General features: G+C 36.6%; 1 protein-coding gene across 3 annotated transcripts in view; it reads left to right on the plus strand.

The window, feature by feature from the left end:
- The window catches only part of SERPINB7 (serpin family B member 7), a 52042-nt gene that overhangs the window by 21637 nt on the left and 9486 nt on the right, over window positions 1-20919 (plus strand). Inside the window, exons 1-4 of one of the 3 annotated variants that reach the window (XM_016933842.4) lie at window positions 405-703; window positions 7340-7525; window positions 17439-17489; window positions 18207-18323. In XM_016933842.4, coding sequence (XP_016789331.1) covers window positions 7358-7525; window positions 17439-17489; window positions 18207-18323 — 336 coding nt within the window. In that variant the 5' untranslated portion in view covers window positions 405-703; window positions 7340-7357. Of the gene's footprint in view, window positions 1-404; window positions 704-2769; window positions 2815-7339; window positions 7526-17438; window positions 17490-18206; window positions 18324-20919 lie in introns of those variants that run through there. The other 2 variants (XM_016933843.3, XM_063795817.1) reach the window with 2 other exon arrangements.

A 20919-nucleotide genomic window follows, 5' to 3' on the forward strand; every position in this document is an offset into this window, starting at 1 on the left:
AGAAATTAGGCTATAAGATGAGTGGCAAGTTGCAATAAAATGGCACCCTAAACTCACCAAGTCACTGTTGTCACTGCTATCTTGCCTTAGCTGATTTGATGTCTAGTTAGTCTATTTGTGTGTTTCTCACAGAAGAGTATGTTTTGACCCAGGCTGACAGATATTGTTGATTCTGAAATTTGTTTTTTTGGTTACGCTAAAACCATTGTCATTATAAGAAACAGAGATGGGAATATTGCCTCCTGAAATCTGATTCACATACAAACTGAATGAACTACATAACAACCACCTTAGTCAGATACTATTTTGAAACCTGGTTCAAAACCTAAATGCTTATAAGATTCTTGAGAGACAGTGCTGTGCTCTGAGTCATAGGGAAGCCATCCCAGAAGCCAGGTCTACTCATCAATAAGCAGCTGCCTGTGCAGGGTGCCGGCTGCACCTTTGGGCAGCCTTTAAAACTGAATTCTCAGAATTTTAGAACAAATTTTTGTCTAGAAATGCTGACTTTGGTTCATTAGGTAGTGGTAAAACAGGCTCCCTTCGAAGCTCTCCTTCATCACCTTCCTAAGTGCATGGGGGAAAATATCTAGGGCTCAACAGTGTTAAGAAGTGTGGAAACATTTTCTTTGTGAGTGAGAACCGATCACCTAGAGAAAGGAGACCAGATTCCCATCACTGCTTCTGGGTATCAGATGCTAGCGTGAGTACACTGTTGATTTGCTTATCCAATTATTGATTTACATTATTGCTCTTATCTTCTGTTGTAGGCAAGAGGTAAGTTCACTAACGAATCTCAAGGAACATGTAAATGGCCAATGATCATGCTCAGAGGCCTGAAATTTCTCCAGGTCGCCTCCTTGGAGGGATGCTTTTCTGGTGGGGCAGCTTGTATCACCATACACAAATGTGCTTGGGTTTGGATTCTGCTGGAGAGAACACTGTGACCCGTGGTCTCTTCCTTGGGCCATGTCAGTCAGTCTTGGACTTATTTTGCATCCTATTCTTTACCTCACTGATACCTGTGTATCCTTGGCTTGGTGTCCCAGCCCATTGTCCATCAAAACCTGCTATCAGGAATAGATCAATTATCAGTTATACACAATGCGCCATGACCCTATCTCAGAGGCATTAGGTCATTTGGCTTCATGTTTTTTTTGTTGTTGTTGTTGAGTTTTAAAATAATGAAATATAATGTAGCTACATAAAGATGAATTCAATAGATGCATACAATTTAATAATAGAACATCACCAGAACCTCTAAAACCTCCCTGTCCATTCTTTCACCAACAAAACCTCCCCTCCCACTAGGGGTAACTAAAGCAGTTATATCCGTGGCTTAGTCTATCCACCCATGTAAGCATCCATTAAAAAACAGTTTTGTCTGGTTTGATCTTTTCATGAAGGGCATCTTACTGTGTGTATTCTTTCGTGCCTGATTTATTTGCCTTCTAAACCTTACTTCTATCAGTGGCGTGGGAGCTGATGGCTACTGCCGTGGTGATTTCAGACAGTCTTGAGAAGATGAGGGTAGAGTTTTGTGGTCAGAAACCTTCTTGTGTGCCTTAAGATAGTGCGAATTGAAAGACCATGTCCTGGTACGAAGCATAGTTTTTGGGTATACTAGATAAACCAAGGTCTGTGAGAAGCTCTGGTAGACAAAGGGAAGAAGTGGGTCCCAATGGACGTCTAACAAGGACTGGGGGGTTTAAATCATTAAGACTATGATAATTTTATCCACAGTTGATCTATAAAGTGTACTATGATATACTTTTCACAATGTAAGCTTTCTCTGGAGTTAATAATTATCAAATTTGCTCATTTTTTGGATATTTGTTTGGTTTCTAAGTTCCTATCACTAATGTATTTCTTTTCTGATGGGGGTAGATATCCCTCTCCATGTGTTCAATATTTTCTAACGCATCTCTGTCTCTGATAGCATATTCACCTTAGAGAGCTTCAAACAGTCAGCATACTCAATTTTAGCATTAATCATACAATGAAAATAAAGGCAGTATGGGCAAACACTTGTGGGAAATAATGTGTAAGATAAAGTCAGAAACACTATGTGAAGTACAACCCTACTTCTCCTGAGAGGGACAGCTCACCTACCTCCCTTAAATACAATGTTCCCCAAATACAGCATAAATACCATGTTAGTGATTATACACATACATAGCAACACACACATATATATATGTGTGTGTGTACTAATGAAAATGTAATTGGTGTGAATTTTTATTTTATGGATGAGAAAAGGCCCACTCTATTCTATAGCACTTTGCTTTCTTCACCTCTCTGGGACTGTAGTGCTACTCCTCTATGACAGTTGAATTTATAGATGTCAGAATATGAATTATTCCAGGTGGGGCTCGGTCATAGTCATCAAATACCAAAATCAGAGCAGGGAGGAATCAAATAAACAATAACAAAAATCAGTAACTAAATTTCCACATGTAAGAAGTGCCAGTTGTGCCTTAATGTAAGAATATCTAAATTTACTACATAAAAATACTGTGTGATATTAAATATCAAATGAAATAATATTTCATGCTAAAATTTGATTCATTAAAAATATCTATTTGACTACTTTGAATTAGAGCTATAGCTAATATTCTACAGACTTCTTTTAAATTGCTCTATAAAGCATCTGAACATATTTATTTTAATGACATTATTTAAAACTATCATGGCCATCATAAAAAAAAAAAAGTAGGGAGTGTCTGAGTCAGAGGCTTTATATTTCAGAGTAATGCAAGGAACTCTTTCAGACTCACCCAACCAGCGGCCAACTTCCTCTATGAAGACAGTAAGGTAAATACTTCTGAAGTCCATAATTTAAAGTCTGGCCAGATCCTTTGAAAAAAGACACACACACACACACACACACACACACACACACACAGAGAGAGAGAGAGCGAGAGAGAAATAAATCTTGGTTACTTTGTGTCTGAGACATTAAACTCATCAAACAACATCCAGATTGGATAATGGTCCTCTTGTCTGCTTCTCCACCTTACAGCTTGTCTATGACTGATTTAAGTGGTGTCATGGGAGAATGGCATGGGAATCGGATGCCAGCTGAAAAATTTGTGCTCTATCTTTGAAGAGATAAGTAGGGATTATGTGCAAATCTAGATTCTATATTTCCTGTGTTCTTATTTAAGGCATTATAGGTTGGAATATAATAGATTTTGAGATTAGAATTGAACTCTTTTAAGTGCATAATATACTAATTTGATTAGAGGTTTATCAAAATTTGAAACTATGTTTTTAAAAGAAATACAAAGATTTTAAAATATTTCTTCCAGGAGTATCTGTATAGCATCGTATTTGACTTATTGATAAGAATAAAAATTAATCACATTCAAGGGATTATTCATTTCTTTCCTATATGTATATCCTAATTCAGTAAATATAAAAGCTTTTTAAAAAAATGTGTCATGAACTATAATTAATTTTCTATATACAGGCAAAAGTATCCTAAGACTAGATAATACTTTTATCAAGCATTTAAGGCACATAATTTATCAGTTAGGTGTAATAAGTTTAGGTCTATAAAACAGTATCATAACTTCATGTTTTATTGAATGTGTTTTGTGCCTGAATTTTCTTATGCTTTATTTAAAAACTACTTTTTGCTTTTTATTAAACTTTAAAAAGAAGCTTTAGTGAGAAAATATCTATTTTTATTGTTGTTTTGATGCAAATAATATATTGGCTAAAGGATGAAAGGGATAAAAAAGTTCTCAGATTGAAATAGACCATAAGGAATCAAATAGGCTTCAGGCTGCCATGGACTTTTAGACCCTCAAGTCTGAAGTTTGGGATGTAAAAACATCCATGAGTACGTGCTAATTTGTGTTAACTTTAAAATTATAAATTAATTGCATGCTTGTTTGTTAAGCTAAAATATTTATGCAAGAAACAGAAGAATATAGTATATTTTTAGCAAAATGAAAAATCAGACTATAAAGCCAAGTTCTTTTATGATTTGAAAAGAAGTTTCCTGCATTGCCATGTCCAGACAATGAAATACTGGGTGGTGTCACACTGACATCTTCTTTAGGTAGCTTTAATGTGGTTGTTTTCCTTTTCAATTTCCTTAGTTATTTAACTGGGACTCAAGTCCATTGGTAGCTGTTGGTGGCTGTTGGTGGCTTGCCTGAACTTAGTTTATTTTTGTTAATGTTTTATCTATTTAAGTTGCTTTGAAAATATTTATAGGGAAAGGAAAAATCACAATTTTGGTCTCATGCTAATTTTTATTTATGTGTCACCTGATGAAAACTTGGAGGTATAAAACAATCAGTTCAGTCTTAAATATAATTGTTTATTTGACAATAAGAATCAGACTTTATATCAGAAGAGGAGAAACAAATCTTACTTTTATTCCTGGAACTTAAACAGTGCACCTGCATAGAGAAAGATAATAAAAATAATTATGTGAAATGGAACATGCTTTTTTGTATTTATTTTAAGCATACATGAACATGTCTGTACAAGAATGTTAAAGTATATGCTATTTAGTATCACCTACCATTTTAAGAGTTATGACTTGAGAATTCATAATTATCTAGGAATGTCTTGGCTCATGTTTCTCTGTCGTGATTTTTTTTTCTAGTATGGTTTCTCTGCCATAAAACTTACCTAAGCTAAACATTTATGTACTCTGTATCCTGAATGAATACATTCTTGTGTAGCTTCTCTTTTGTTCAATAAGATTATAGTTTCATCAATAATTTACCGTGGAAATAGGAAGCCTGAAATTTTAGAAAATGAAAATTTGTGATTGGTGCTTAGAAAGTAATTAAAGAATACTATTCAAAAATATAATTTTTTTTTGCCCCAAAGGATAAAATAGTAAGGCATAATTTGTAAAACAACAAGAAGAATTGGAACTTGAACAAAGAAAAATGTATCTTAAAGTATATTTTTGCACTTTGGGAAATGATAGCTTCCAGACCCCCATTGGCCCGTGCAAGCAGGTTTCTAAACAGGGTCATTTAAAAACCTTTCAGGTCTTATTTTAAAAACTCTAGCTCACATTTTATGAAAACATTAAAATACACCCAATCTTCTGTTAAATATATTTTTCACTGTAAATACTTTGAAATGATTAATATGTCTTTGCTTTTGAAGTTACTTTCCTAAGAACAATTCATTTCATTTACTACTGTCTGATTTTCGGCAACCAGCATGAAGCCTTGGAAATTCTTTAGGATGGAGAGAATCTAGCACACAATTTCCTTCTAAAATTAATGAAATTCTTATGAATACTAAATTAAATAGAAAAATCAGCATAGATTTCATTTTCATATATTTAATTGTAAACTTGTTAATTTTGATCTTATTTTTTCATATTTTAGAAGGAATACTTATCTTTAGGTCAAAAATATGATTTGAATCCATTAAACATTTGAGGGCCTTTGGCACTGCTAATATCACTCACTGTATAAAGCTGCCCTTTTCCTGCCAATTCGCATCCTGTATACCTAGCCCCAACTTTCACTGTTTCTCGTCTCCTTTGTTGCAAAGAGTTTCTCCTGTAGCTTTAATCACAATTGCCACAACTTTTTACCCGGGATTACTTGGATTAGATATAAAATCAACATACATTTTTTTCTGGGTAACTTTTGAAAGAACATAGGTGTTCTTTCTTAGAGTAAAGATATGTGGGGTGTGAATGATTTTCTCACCTTACGTGCCTAGGGTGTAACTGAGGAGTATGACTTATAACGAATTCTATATAGCTGAATTAGACCCTGAAAAACAGCATCATGTAGGGTGTCATGCCTCAGTGGTGTTCTCTGTGCTTGGAATTCCAAAGAGCAGAGTATGGGTCCCTCAGGGACATTCTTTCTGGAAATGTTTGCTGTCTTTTAGGAGAGAACAGGCTATTACCACTTCAGAGAGAATAGTAAATGCAGCAGCTTCAATTCATTGAACGTCTACTCTGGATCATGCATTGTACTAGAAAAGTTTTTTTTTTTAATTTTTTAACTCAAACTCCTATTTGACATAATTAAAGTTAAAAAACTTATTTTAATTTCATTTGCAATTTTAAAAGGACTTAAGTATTTGCAACTGTGACAAAGCCAACACAACGGCAATTTTAGAATGTTCTTCTTTCAGACTGCATGGCTCTCCCTCCTTGTGACCCCCTTCCTCACCCACAACATGCCAGTCCCCAGATGCCTCTGTGTGCTCTTCTTATGGAGCAAAAGGTACAAGGAAGCATGATTTTCTGTTGAGAATCGCTATGCTAGATCCTGTACATAGATCATCTCACTGAACAAGATGAAACTTAGAAGTTCAGAGAAATTAAAGACTTGACCCAGTTCGCACAACTATTAACAACAGGGTTGAGACTTGGATGAAGTCCCCTAAGGGTTTGTGACTCCTGGCATCTGCAACACCTGGCACCTGCCACACCATCAGATGTAATATCATTGGACATTCATGAGGAATAATTTGGAGAATTCATGTAAGTTCATTTAGTCTGAGACAACCCCAACTGCGATTTTGAGATCAATTTGAGTTGAGGAGAAATTCTGCAAAAAAAATTACCCAAGTGGATCCCTGAAGAATTCCATGGTGGTAGCAGCCCTCTGTATTTCAGAAACAACATCATGAATTTGAAGATAATCTCCACTTTGTTACTGCACCCTGGGTTCTCTAGGAAGAAATAGGCCTATGTGTTGAAAAGTCTTGTACATGTTCTTGATACATACTCTGATAATCACACTTTGCATTCCAAAAAAATCAGAAAATGGTTTTAAACAAATTAATGCACTTATGGGACCAATGATGCATAATACTTAAAATTAGGACAGTTTTGAAAAAAAAAATAGAATGTATGATTGTTCTAAGAATTTACAGAGGCCTTAATAGAAAGAATGGGTTAAAAATGATGTGTTAAACCTCAAAAATTTAACATTGTATTGAATTACAGATGGTTTAGAAAGCAAAGGCTGTAGTGCCTCAAATAGACTGTCTAATATTGTAATATTTACTTTTGCTCTATTTCAGTTCAGAAATCTGGGGTGATTTGAGAAATAGTGAGCCCCATGAATGTGTCTGCTTGGGGGTTGGAAACAGGCCACTCACAGGCCACTGAGGACAGAAATGTCCACCAATGAGAAGAGATAGTTTTAGGGTATTAGTGACAAGGATACTGGGCCAAGGGAACTTTTCCCTTTTTGTTAGAGTTATTTGATGATTACCTCCAAGGCTGAAAAAAATGAAGCTTTAAATTATAAAAAATAAATAAATCTAAAAATATAATATTCCTAGAAAATGTACTGGGAACTAATTTCATTTTCTCATTGTCCTCTAGGCTGCACTCCATTTTGCAATGGCCTCCCTTGCTGCAGCAAATGCAGAGTTTTGCTTCAACCTGTTCAGAGAGATGGATGACAATCAAGGAAATGGAAATGTGTTCTTTTCCTCTCTGAGCCTCTTCGCTGCCCTGGCCCTGGTCCGCTTGGGCGCTCAAGATGACTCTCTCTCTCAGATTGATAAGGTCAGTCTCAGCTTTTGCAGTTAATCATTGGGACAAATTGTTTTTCCCACGAGAACATTTCGTTGCAATGGTCCCCATGTTAATGGAGGTCATCATGAGGCACAAGGTGTCACATCTTCACACATCTCCACGAGGCCCTCTTTGGGTGTGAAGAAAGCACACAGCTTGCAGTACTTGTTTTTGAGCCAAGAGGCAGCAGAAATATTCCAAGTACTGCAGCTTTGATGTTTTCCCTTAGTGCAGTGGTTCTCAAAGTGTGTTTCCCAGACCAGGATCATCAGCACCGCCTGGAGAACTTGTTAGAAATGCAAATGCTGGCCGGGCGCGGTGGCTCATGCCTGTAATCCCAGCATTTTGGGAGGCCGAGGCAGGCGGATCACGAGGTCAGGAGATCGAGACCATCCTGGCTAACACGGTGAAACCCCATCTCTACTAAAAATACAAAAAATTAGCCTGGCATGGTGGCGGGCGCCTGTAGTCCCAGCTACTCGGGAGGCTGAGGCAGGAGAATGGCATGAACCCGGGAGGTGGAGCTTGCAGTGAGCCGAGATAGCGCTACTGCAGTCCAGCCTGGGCGACAGAGCGAGACTCTGTCTCAGAAAACAAAAGAACAAACAAAACAAAAAAAAGAAAGAAAGAAGAAAGAAAGAAAGAAAGAAAGAAAGAAAGAAAGAAAGAAAGAAAGAAAGAAAGAAAGAAAGAAATGCAAATGCTTGGGCTCTACCCCAGAAGTACTGAATCAGAAACTATGGGTGTTGGGCCCAGCACTCTGGGTTTTAATGAGCTCTCCAGGTGCACATGAAAGGTTGAGAACCACTGCCTGAGTAGATACAGTTGAGATAGGAGAGTTAGAAGGAGATTCCAATGACATCCCAGTTTAAGCACTGGTTACCTGGGCACAAAAACATCGTAGTACATTCCAGATAATAGCAGCCTACCTGAATAGTCTTCACATTGTCATCATCACCACCTTCACCGCCACCTTCAGGGAGTGCTTATTAACACACCCTTGCACACAGCTCTGGGAGCACTTTATAGGGAAGTGGAATGGTCATTTCCCTCCCTTCTCAGAAAATTGCCACTGAAACTCAGTAGCTCAACAGCAGGTGAGATGCCAGGTCCAGGCTGCATGCAGAGGCCTTGATGTTGTCCCTTTCTGCCCCCACCTCCCTGTGCCCACCTCTTGCCCCACTATTCCTCCCATTATTTTAGTTCCGAAGGGCTTGCCAGAGGAATCTGGTGCCTGTTGTAACCTGTCATACCTCAGGTCATATGGAAAACCATTTGTGGGATAATTTAAGCTAGAATAATTCCTTCCTTTATCTGAATAGCTCAGTAAATATTAATTGCTAGAGAACAACTACAGAGTCTTAGACTGCTGTTTTTTTCAAGCGCTAGAGCGGTTTACAACCTAGTACATAGGATACAACACTTTAATGAGATGATAGTAACAACTATCTGCTGAGAACTTTATCAGTGTTCAGGATCTGGGATAAGCCCTAAGAATATGATCTTATTTGATATTCACATTGACACACTGAAGTGGGAATATTACCCTGATTTTATGGAGGGGTGACCATACTGTGTGCTGGTAGATGGCGGACCTGAGATTCAAACTCAGGATGATCTTCTACAACTGGTCTTCTCAACTTTGGCACTATTGACATTTTCGGCTGGATAAATCTTTGTTGTGAGGGGCTGTCCTATGCATCATTTAGCAGCATCCCTGGCCTCTCATCAACAACTACCAGCAGCATACCCCTCCCCCATCATGAAAACCAAAAACATTTCCAGATATTTCCAAAGAATGCCCTCAAAAGCAAAATCAGTCTCCAGTTGAGAACTGCTCTGAAGCCACCAAACTGAAATATAGCTCAAAGTACATCACTGTGAAGCTTCAGTATTTTAAAGTGGGTATTTTGATAAATAAATATAAAGCCCTTGAAAAACATTCAACAAATAAAAATTTATTCATTCATAAAAATGCATAATGTTTCAGAACCAAGTGAGATGATTTGGTATCATGGAAACATAGCCTTGGTCTGGGAGTTAGAAGATTGGGTCGAAGTTCTGACCTTGGGAAAATCATTTCATCTCTGTGGGCACTAGTGTCCTCACCTGTGCATGGAGGATGCTGATTTGATGATAAAACGAATAAAGAAAAAAACCTTACAGTTGTCACTGTTCAATGTGTTAGACAATGATGTACAGGCACCATGCCTATGACTAAAGCTTGATTTTAATGCAACAGAAGACACACGGCTCTTACCTACTGTGTGCTTTCATGTCAGGAGCAATCTTTCAGCTCCTGTCTGGTACACCTTCTGAAGTCTCCTTGCCCTGCACCTCATGCCTGGTGGGCCAGGGTCAACAGCTCATGAGTCATGGTGAACTGAGAGAGCTGCTGTTCTGCTGGAGTTTGCTCTGTACTCTTTACTGCCTCATCAATTACTCTCATGTGTGACTTTTTATAACTCTTACTATTATGATCTTGCATGAAAAAACATGTAAGAGGAGAAAAGGCAACTACAGACACAAAAACATTCATCTAATTTATCTGCACACATTTTTAATCCTCTGTAAATGTCTTCTAGGAAATTAATTTTCAGCTTCTCCCCTGCTTCAGTTGGTTTCTCATTACTACACTCGACCCTTGTCACCATAAATCACACATTTCTATTTTAAATGAATCCCAGCTCAATTTATGGCTTCCATCTGTGTGTCTCTTTTAAGCATTCCCATGGATCTGTGTTTCTTTCTCTTTTTGATGCTCAAAGTGTCATAGCTTCACCAGTAGATATCTCTTTAACTCAATCTTTTTAAACAATCCTTCCCAATAACTTTAAAATATTTTTGCTTTCTGACAAGATGTTCTGGGCTTGTCTTGAGTTATCTTAGCTCCAAAAGGAGCTCAGCTATTCCTCATGAAACTCTGGCTCATTTACTCTATTAAATATATAGTATAGAGTAAATATATATGTTTACTTGATTAAAGTCAAGAATCAGTGTGCTTGAGGTTCAATGCAGTTGAAGTGCCATGAAGGCTGCTCACCATTTGAGTGAAAGAGCTGGAAAAGCGTATTTACTGACAAAGTCATGGGTTCAGACTCATGGTTTCTTTTTGTTGTTGTTTTTTTTTTGTGTGTGTGTGTTTTTATTTTCATTTAGATCTAATAATGCTGTTCTTTCTTATAGTGTTTGAATATAAAAGTATTAAAAAGTGATTTTCCTATTTCGTAAGCTACTTACTCCTCTCTTCTCTCACAAGACATTTCCATTGAAATGCTTTATATATATATAATATACGTATATATATACATATATAATATACATATATACGTATATATACATATATAATATACATATATACGTATATATACATATACACGTATATATAATATACGTATATATACACGTATATATATAATATACGTATATATATACACATATATAGTATACTATATATACACGTATATATAGTATACGTATATATACACATATATAATATACGTATATATGTATATATATCGTATAAGTATATATACGTATATATAGTATACGTATATATAGTATACGTATATGTATTGTCATACATATATATGTATATAATATATGTGTATATATACGTATATATGTATATATATACGTATATATATATACACACACACACACACACCAGCATGGCACATGGCACACACACACCAGCATGGCACATACGTGTATATATATATATATATATATACACACACACACACACACATCCACACATTTCCTTTGAAATGCATTATTTTATATATTATATATAGTTTGGATTACACATGTTTGGATTATATATGTATGAGAGCCATATGTTTGGACTTCCTTCTCTCAACGTTTCCATTGAAATACATTATGAAATATATATGTATACACACACACATATATATATTTTTCTAAAGTTATGTTTGGATTACAATATTATTTAAAAGTTGTACAAATTTGAATTTTCTAAAGTGCAACTGAGTTTTACAAAAAGCATTTAAAAATAATCACTATAATATATTACATATTCTACCACTCTCTAAGATGAAATAATAGTTTTATAATTTGGCATGAATATACAGGTAGAAGCCCAAGGATGATTCATAGTATCCTTTTTTAAAAAAAAAAATCCTTAATCCAAATGTCCTGAAATTGCTTAGACTGTATAGACCCATGATTTTCCTCATTGCCATCATCTGAATTCATTAACCATTTATCAGAAAGAAAAATTCTGATTTCCCTACATAAGCACATGAGGGAACATGAAAGTATAGCACACTTTGTATTTCAGATAGAAACACCAAAGAATTAGATAAGAAAAGTAAGAAGAGGAAGAATTGTGATAAACAAGCCCTTTGAAGTTTTATCTAATATTTATCACACATAAATATTTACTGTAGGTTGAATATCCCTTATCTAAAATGCCTGGGACCAAGTGTTTTGGATTTTGGATTTTTTCCCATTTGGGATTTTTTTAGATTTCAGCATGTTTGTTTATACATGAGATGGGATAAGACCCAGGTATAAACATGAAATTCATTTATGTTTCACATACAACCTATACATATAGCATGAAGGTAATTTTATACTACATTTTAAATCTTTTTATTAATGAAACAAAGTTTTGACTGTGACACATCACATGAGGTCACATATGGAATTTTCTACTTGTGTCATGTTGATGCTCAAAAATTTCAGAATTTGGAGCATTTTGGATTTTGAATTAGGATGCTCCACCTGTAGCATCATTATGCGTCTTTAGTCGTGGTAGTTTTACTGTTGAATCTACAATTTCTTGGATTTTTGTAAAGATAAAAACATATGTATCATTTCAATATTTGACACTTCTGTTTACTAAGATTCAATTAGGAATATCAGAAAATCAACCAAATTCATATCAAAAGAGAGTAATATTAGTAATGATCAAAGAATGATGTTAAATATTTAAACTTAGTAAAACTTTATTCAAAAAGTTAAGGAGAATGACTTCTGGATAGTTATATAATTTTGAAATTATTGCCTGGGTGCCACAAGCATTATCTCAGAAAAGATGTTAGTATGTTTGAATCACTTTAACATGGTATTTTATATTTTTGTTCCATGCACATATTCCTAAATAATTCTTTCCAATGGTAGCTTTAGGACTATTAAAAAACAAACAAACAAACAAAAAAAACAAAAAAGAATTGCAGGGAGTTGTTAAAAAGTTACAGTCTGTCTTAAGAGAAATTTTGGCTAATGAGAAGGGGAGATTCCTTTCTCTGCAAGGCTTCACATGAATTACTACATTCTTTTTACGAGGTACAGTCACAGTCCACATAATGACATTTTGGTCTATGATGGACCACATATATGAGGGCAATACCGTCAAATTATAATGAAACTGAGGTATTACTATTGTCTAGTGATGTTGCAGCCATCATAATATCATAGCGAAATGCATTACTCATGTGTTTGTAGTGATGCTGGCATAAGCCAACCTACTGGACTGCCAGTTGTAGAAAAGCCCAACACATACATTGATGTACAGTACGTAATGCTTGATAATGGTGACTATTACTGATTTATGCATTTACAATAGTATACTTTTAGTAGTTATTTTAAAGTGTACTCCTTCTACTTATGAAAAATAAAAGTTCGCTGTGGAACAGCCTCAGACAGACCCTTCAGGAGTGATTCCAGAAGGAGGCATTGTTATCATAGGAGATGATGGTGCCATGCGTGTTAATGCTCCGAAGACCTTTCAGTGGGACAAGACGTGAAGGAAAAAGACAGTGATATTGACAATCCTGACTCTGTGTAGGCCTAGGCTAAAGTGTTTATGTCTTACTTATTCACAAAAAAGTTTAAAAAGTTAAAAAATTAAATAAATACAGCTCATAGGATAAGAATATAAAGAAAAAATATAATTGTACAGTTGTATGATGTCTTTGTGTTTTAAGACTAGTGTTGTTACAAAAGAATCAAAATGTTTTTAAAAAATAAGAAGTTTATAAAGTAAAAAAGTTAAAGTAAGCCAAAGTTAACTTATTACTGAAAACAAAAATATTCTTTATAAATGTAGTGTAGCCTAAGTGTACAGTGCTTGTGAAGTCTACAGCCATGTACAGTAACATCCTAGGCCTTCACACTCACTCATTAGTCACTCGCTGACTCACCCAGTGCCACTTCCTGTCTTGCAAGTGCCATTCATGGGAAGTGCCTATACTGTTTTACCACTTTTCATCTTTCATACAGTTTTTTACTATACCTTTTCTATTCTTAGATGTATTCAATACACAGATATTTACTATTGTGTTACAACTACCTACAGTATTCAGTACAGTAACATGCTATACAGGTTTGTATTTGGGAGCAATAGGCTATACCATGTAGCCAAGTTGTATAGTAGGCCATATCATCTAGGTTTGCATAAGTACACACTGTAACATTCACACAATGACAAAATCACCTAACCATACATTTCTCAGAAAGAATCCGTGTAGTTAAGTGATGCATGATTGTAATAAGTAGAAGGTTTAAAACTTTGAAGAGCAGACATCAGTCAAATTATATTTTATAACTTATATTTATATAAATGTACATAGCCATTTATATTTTGCTCAAGACATTATGTCATAATCAAATATGACTTCCAATATGTTCTCAGCCTTTACTGGTTAAACTTTCCTCCTTGAACTGTTTCAAAGATTAGCGGGCTGGTCCCATCAACTCCTGACCCCTCATTTTAGGAAAGAAGGATACAAAGGGACCACCTAAGTTCAAGCTGGCCACTGCTCATCTCTGTCTCCATCTTATACTGAGATGATGGACAGTAATGACTTTCATTTGAAACTTTTCATTTTGGGAGCCCTGAGAGACAAACTTCATCTATTTTCTGACATAGGATGAAACAATTATAATGATGTAGTCCAAAGTATAAAGATACATGCTTTTATTTCCTTTCTTATAGTAGTCCAAATAAATAATTCCATGGAGTGGAAGGTCCCTGTTGAACCTCCCTTTCCTAGTAACAAGTGACCAACTCCACTGTTCACCACTGCTCACCAATGAAGTCGCAGCTGCAATAAAATTGACTCAAAAACTGAGGGAGGATTAAGGATACAGAGTACCCAGTATATTCTCTCTCTGAATTCTTTCTCTCAATTGGGAAGAGATAACTGCTATATTTTTAAAGGCATTGAAAATCCACGTTGGCCAAGAGCTTATTCTATTTTCAAGTAGAGATGTTGCAAAGATGCAAGATTCTCAAAATATAGTGAAAGGTTGAAGATTAAAAGACTTATGCTTTCATCATCTTTTCTTTATCATAACATGCATAAATGTTTTTGTAGACTGATATGACAGGTCCTTCAGTACCATACGCTCACAGTGACAGTTTATCTAAAGACTAAGAAAGCTCTTCTATAAATCAAATGCTGATGTTCCCAGGCTGTTGAACCAGAATTGTTCAAGGGTCTCTGTCACTCAGTCACTGCAGGTTCTAGTTCAAAATTTTGGATTTTGAATTTTTCCATAGGTGAAAACATGCCATGCATAGTCACTATTGAAATAAAAAATCACTTGCAAATAATTAGGTGATAAAAACTACAACTTAATAACAGCAATGACTTCTTGAGCTTTATTGTAAGTATGGACGTTTCTAAACTGAAAAATATTAAGCTTTCCAGTTTTATTATATTATGAATTTAACAAATTTTTCTTTAAACTAAGCCCACTTAATATAAAAATCCCCAAATTAAACACATTTTAAATTTTATAAACCTCCGTAAAATAATTTTGAATTAAAGGAGCAGAGGGGGCAAGTGCTGAAAAGTTCTCTTCTTTTGTCAGAAGCCACCATGGTGAGGTTGATGACAACAATGATGGTGGGATTAGTTAAAAACAGTCAGCTTTGGGGAGGAAGCATTTAATCACTGTTATTCTGTATATACACTGCTATGAGAAAAATCCTCTATCAGACTAATATGGTCAAAATTATGCCTGATACACAAAATATAGTTTTTAAATTTGGTTGGTACAAATGATTACCTTAACTCAATTTGTATAGTGCCTCCTTTGTGTGAGACAATGTGTAGTTATAAACAATAAGAAAGAAATATAAGGGATAATATCGAATTTTAGAGATAGTACAAATTCTAATTATGAGTTTGTATTCTCAATAAGCTGAAAGTTAGGGGAAGCTCTACATGTTGAAAACACTGTAAAACATGGGGTAGGGAGGGAAGGGGAGAAAGAAAGAGTTATAAGTGTTCATATGGATTTGACCCAGCCATCCCATTACTGGGTATATACCCAAAGGATTATAAATCATTCTACTATAAAGACGCATGCACACGTATGTTTATTGCAGCGCTATTCACAATAGCAAAGACTTGGAACCAACCCAAATGCCCAGCAATGATAGACTGGATAAAGAAAATGTGGCACATATGCACTATGGAATACTATACAGCCATAAAAAGGATGAGTTCATGTCCTTTGCAGGGACATGGATGAAGCTGGAAACCATCATTCTCAGCAAACTAACACAGGAACAGAAAACCAAACACTGCATATTCTCACTCTTAAGTGGGAGTTGAACAATGAGAACATATGGACACAGGGAGGGGTACATCATAAACCAGGGCCTGTCAGTGGGTTGGGGGTGCTAGGGAAGGGATAGCATTAGGAGAAATACCTAATGTAGATGATGGGTTGATGGGTGCAGCAAACCACCATGGCACGTGTATACCTATGTAAAAAACCTGCACATTCTACACATGTATCCCAGAACTTAAAGAATAATAAAAATAAATAAATATTTTTAAAAAATGGTGATGACATAGAGTTTTAGAGCCTATTTAAGTAAAACAGTGCTTTTTTGCATAAAATGACATTTCAAGAAATTTAGGAATAATCATTGGTGGGAAATGTTGATAGGTTCCATGATTCCAAAATTACAAAAAATAAGAGGAAAATTTGGTAGGTAAAACTTAACAAATATTAAATTAACACATGAATTGATGACCTAATTTGTATTGGCCCAAATGTTAAAATTATAGCTGCCCAGTCACTTCAGAAAGAGGCTTATTCATTCCATAAATCACAAAATAGTCCACAGGTATTTTTATTTTTATTTTTTTTTTGAGATGGAGTCTCACTCTGTTGCCCAGGCTGGAGTGCAGTGGTGCTATCTCGGCTCACTGCAAGCTCTACCTCCTGGGTTCATGCCATTCTCCTGCCTCAGCCTCCCGAGTAGCTGGGAATATAGGCGCCCACCACCACACCCAGCTAATTTTTTGTATTTTTAGTAGAGACGGGGTTTCACTGTGTTAGCCAGGATGGTCTCGATCTCCTGACCTCGTGATCTGCCCGCCTTGGCCTCCCAAAGTGCTGAGATTACAGGCCTGAGCCACCGCACCCGGCCAGTCCACAGGTATTCTGAGTTACATCATTGTATAGTGAAGAAGGTGGTCACATTTCACTGACTATATTGAAAACTGTTGAGTTCCGCTGCTGAAATATGCTTTTCATTCAGTGTCAGACTGGGAGAGCTGTACACTGAGGCATTAATATCCGTGTGTGGACTGACTACCAGACAAGCATGATTTAATTGGAAGCGATGTCACCATAGCATTTATGTAAATTGACACAAATTCCAAAATCCTAGTAAACCTAAGAGAAAATCAAGTTGTGGTAAAGAAAGAAAATGCAATAAAAATTAAAACCAAGTATGCCTGCTGATGTGCATTCAGAGTCATGGGGAGAATCTGCTCTAAGATACTAATGAACTTGGAATGGCAATTAGACACATTTATTGGGAAAGAATATTTTTATTTTTAAAACCTCTTGCAAACTGTTCTCGTGACCTCTGATTCTAATGATTGCTTTCCTTGTGCCCTGTTTACAGTTGCTTCATGTTAACACTGCCTCAGGATATGGAAACTCTTCTAATAGTCAGGTAAAGACAATATGTTCTTTTAGAAAAAGAGAAGGTGAGCCAGGTGCAGGGGCTCATGCCTGTAATACCAGAACTTTGGAAGGCTGAGGCGGGTGGATCACTGGAGCCCAGGAGTTCGAGACCAGCCTGGGCAACATGGCAAAACCCCATCTCTGCAAAATATACAAAAATTAGTTTATAATCCCAGCTACTTGTGGGGCTATGGTGGGAGGTTAGCTTGAACCCAAGAGATGGAAGTTGGAGAATGTGGAACTATCCTTTCAAAGCAAAGAAACATGCTTTATTCAGATTTCCAGATTGTGAATTTTTCAAGTAAAATTTTTGATAATTTACTTGTTATTTATTACTTTAGTAATATTTTATTTGCATATTGGCCATATTTGGGCAAGAAAGGATGAAGTTAAATGTTTTGCCTTTTTCTTTGTATATTCATAGACAACTTACATTGGTAAAATTAATTAATACATATGTTATGCAAAATCATTACCTTATGTTAACAATTTTAAGTCCAAGTATTTAGTAAATTATTTCATTTGATCACAGACACTATTTTGAGAAAGGGTAAGATTTAGATGTATGTGGCCTTGTTTGCCATTTTTATAGTATTTAAAAAAATTCTTTTATGGTATAATTTGCATGTTTTGTTTTATGTGTAAGTGAGATTATGCATATCTTTGCAGTCCAAAAATAAATTTTTATACATCTTTTTAATAACAGTCAGGGCTCCAGTCTCAACTGAAAAGAGTTTTTTCTGATATAAATGCATCCCACAAGGATTATGATCTCAGCATTGTGAATGGGCTTTTTGCTGAAAAAGTGTATGGCTTTCATAAGGTAAGTGAAACTGCCTTTGTTAGAAGGACCTGAATCTTGTTAAATCCATTATCTAAACAAAGGCTTGTGTCTTTCTACTGAGCAATACAAAGATGGTTTTGTTTCTCATTGCTACTTATTATGTTCTCAGATGTCTTGAATATATCATCACCATTTCCAAAGTTCAACTTTTTACCCAATTAATCCACATATTCAGGTTCATTAGACTGATAGGCTTCAAAACAGAAGAGAACGTGTCTATTGGTAGGGATGCTGAGCTGTAAATGGAATGGAGGAGCAGTCAGCCCATTTAGGGGTGTCCATGGCAGGAAACACATTCTGGGCTCAAGCAATAATCCCACCTCAGCTTCCTGAGTCGCTGTGACCACAGGTGCATGCCACTATGCCCAGCTAATTTTTTTGTTGTTGAGAAAGGGTCTCTCTATGTTGCCCAGATTGGTCTTGAACCCCTGGGCTCAAGTGATCTTCTTGCTTCAGCCTCCCAAATTGCTGCAACTACAGACATGAGCCATCTTGCCTGGCCAAATTTTATTTTTTATGTCACTTAAGTTTTATGTATTTTTTTTAAGGACATAGACAAGTCTTAGAAGGAGATCAACATGACATACTAGTTGGACTTTTTAAAAAAGTATAAATGCTTAGTGGCTTCTAGCTCTTCTAGAGCTTCTCTCTCTCTCTCTTTTAGACAGAGTCTAGCTCTGTTGCCCGGGATGGAGTGCACTGGCGCAATCTCGGCTCACTGCAACCTCTGCGTCTCGGGTTCAAGCGATTCTCCTGCCTCAGCTTCCCAAGTAGCTGGGATTACAGGCATGTGCCACCACGTCCTGCTAATTTTTTTTTTTTTTTGTATTTTTAGTAGAGATGGGCATTTGCTATGTTGGCCTGGCTGGTCTCAAACTCTTGACCTCAGGTGATCTGCCCACATCAGCCGCCCAAAGTGCTGGGATTACAGGCATGAGCCACTACATCTGGCCTGAGTTTCTTGGAAGTGGTAGAGAATAGCAACATCTATATAACTATCCTGTCCCTCCCCACTGCTATCTTTATTCCTTGCTGACATCTTGCATGTATCAATCTCTTGCATGTATCAACCTTCCTAGACCATGGACTACTTAAAACTACTCTTTGTGCGGTGGCTCACGCCTGTAATCCCAGCACTTTGGAAGGCCGAGGTGGGCGGATCACAAGGTCAGGAGGTTGAGACCATCCTGGCTAACACGGTGAAACCCTGTCTCTACTAAAAATACAAAAAATTAGCCGGGCGCGGTGGCAGGCCCCTGTAGTCCCAGCTACTCGGGAGGCTGAGGCAGGAGAATGGCATGAACCCAGGAGGCGGAGCTTGCAGTGAGCCAAGATAGCGCCACTGCACTCCGGCCTGGGCGAAAGAGCGAGACTCTGTCTCAAAAAACAAAAAACAAATAAACAAAAAAACAAAAAAAAAATACCTTTGTGTCAAAGTGGATGGATGAATGGATGTGTGGATGGAAGAATGAATTAATCAGTAGATGAAAAGAGCTGTATCCAAGGAAATCACACACAAAGCTTGCATTAGAGAGCTAGTCTTATCCTGCAGATAGACAAAGGACAACTAGTGAATCTTCATTATTAGGATGAAAATCCTATAAACTTTAACAGGAAATCCACTAACAATACATGGTTTGTAATACATCTTTCTCTTCTAATTCTGAACATCTTTCCACAAAAATATATTTGTGTATATTCATTGAATTACTAATGTGTTGATAAATTAGATCATTATGACTTTTTTTGTATTAAGAACAGCAAGTATTTCTTAGGCAACTATTATGTCCAAGGCAATGTGCTAGGTACTGGGAATAAAATAATAAGCAAGGCATATATAGTCTTGACTTCACAGAATTTGCTGTTTTGTGAAGGACTCAGACAATCTCAAAGATAAAAAGGATGCATTATGATAACAGCTGTTAAGAAAAGAAATCAAGATAAACAGACTGTTAGAAAATGTAGGTGGGACCAGGCGTGGTGGCTCATGCCTGTAATTCCAGCACTTTGGGAGGCTGAGGTGGGAGGATCACCTGAGGTCAGGAGTTTGAGACCAGCCTGACCAACATGGTGAAACCCCATCTCTACTAAAAATACAAAATTTAGCCCAGCGTGGTGGCAGGCACCTGTAATCCCAGCTACTTGGGAAGCTGAGGCAGGAGAATCACTTGAACCTAGGAGGCAGATGTTGCAGTGAGCTGACATCACGCCATTGCACTCCAGCCTGCAAGGGGACAACAGTGAGACATCGTCTCAAAAAAAGAATTTAAAAAAAAAAAAAAAAGAAAAGAAAAGAAAATGTGGGTGGAACCTAGAGAAGATATCTGTCCAGGAGAGACAGCCATACTTGGAACTAGAAAATGGGTAAGACATAATCATGAGCTATATGGGCCATTTCAGGCAGAAGGAATGTTGTTCAAACACCTCTAGTGAGAGAGGAAACATGGCATTTTTGAGCAACTGTCAGGAATGTAGTATCGTGGGACAGCAGAGTAAGGAGAAAGTGGCTATGACGTAAGCAGGGTGGGGATCAGCAGAGTCTTTTCGGCAAGGTTCAAGAGCTTGGGCTTTGTCT

This window comes from Pan troglodytes, chromosome 17 (genome assembly GCF_028858775.2).
Source record: "Pan troglodytes isolate AG18354 chromosome 17, NHGRI_mPanTro3-v2.0_pri, whole genome shotgun sequence".
Classification (NCBI taxonomy): domain Eukaryota; kingdom Metazoa; phylum Chordata; class Mammalia; order Primates; family Hominidae; genus Pan; species Pan troglodytes.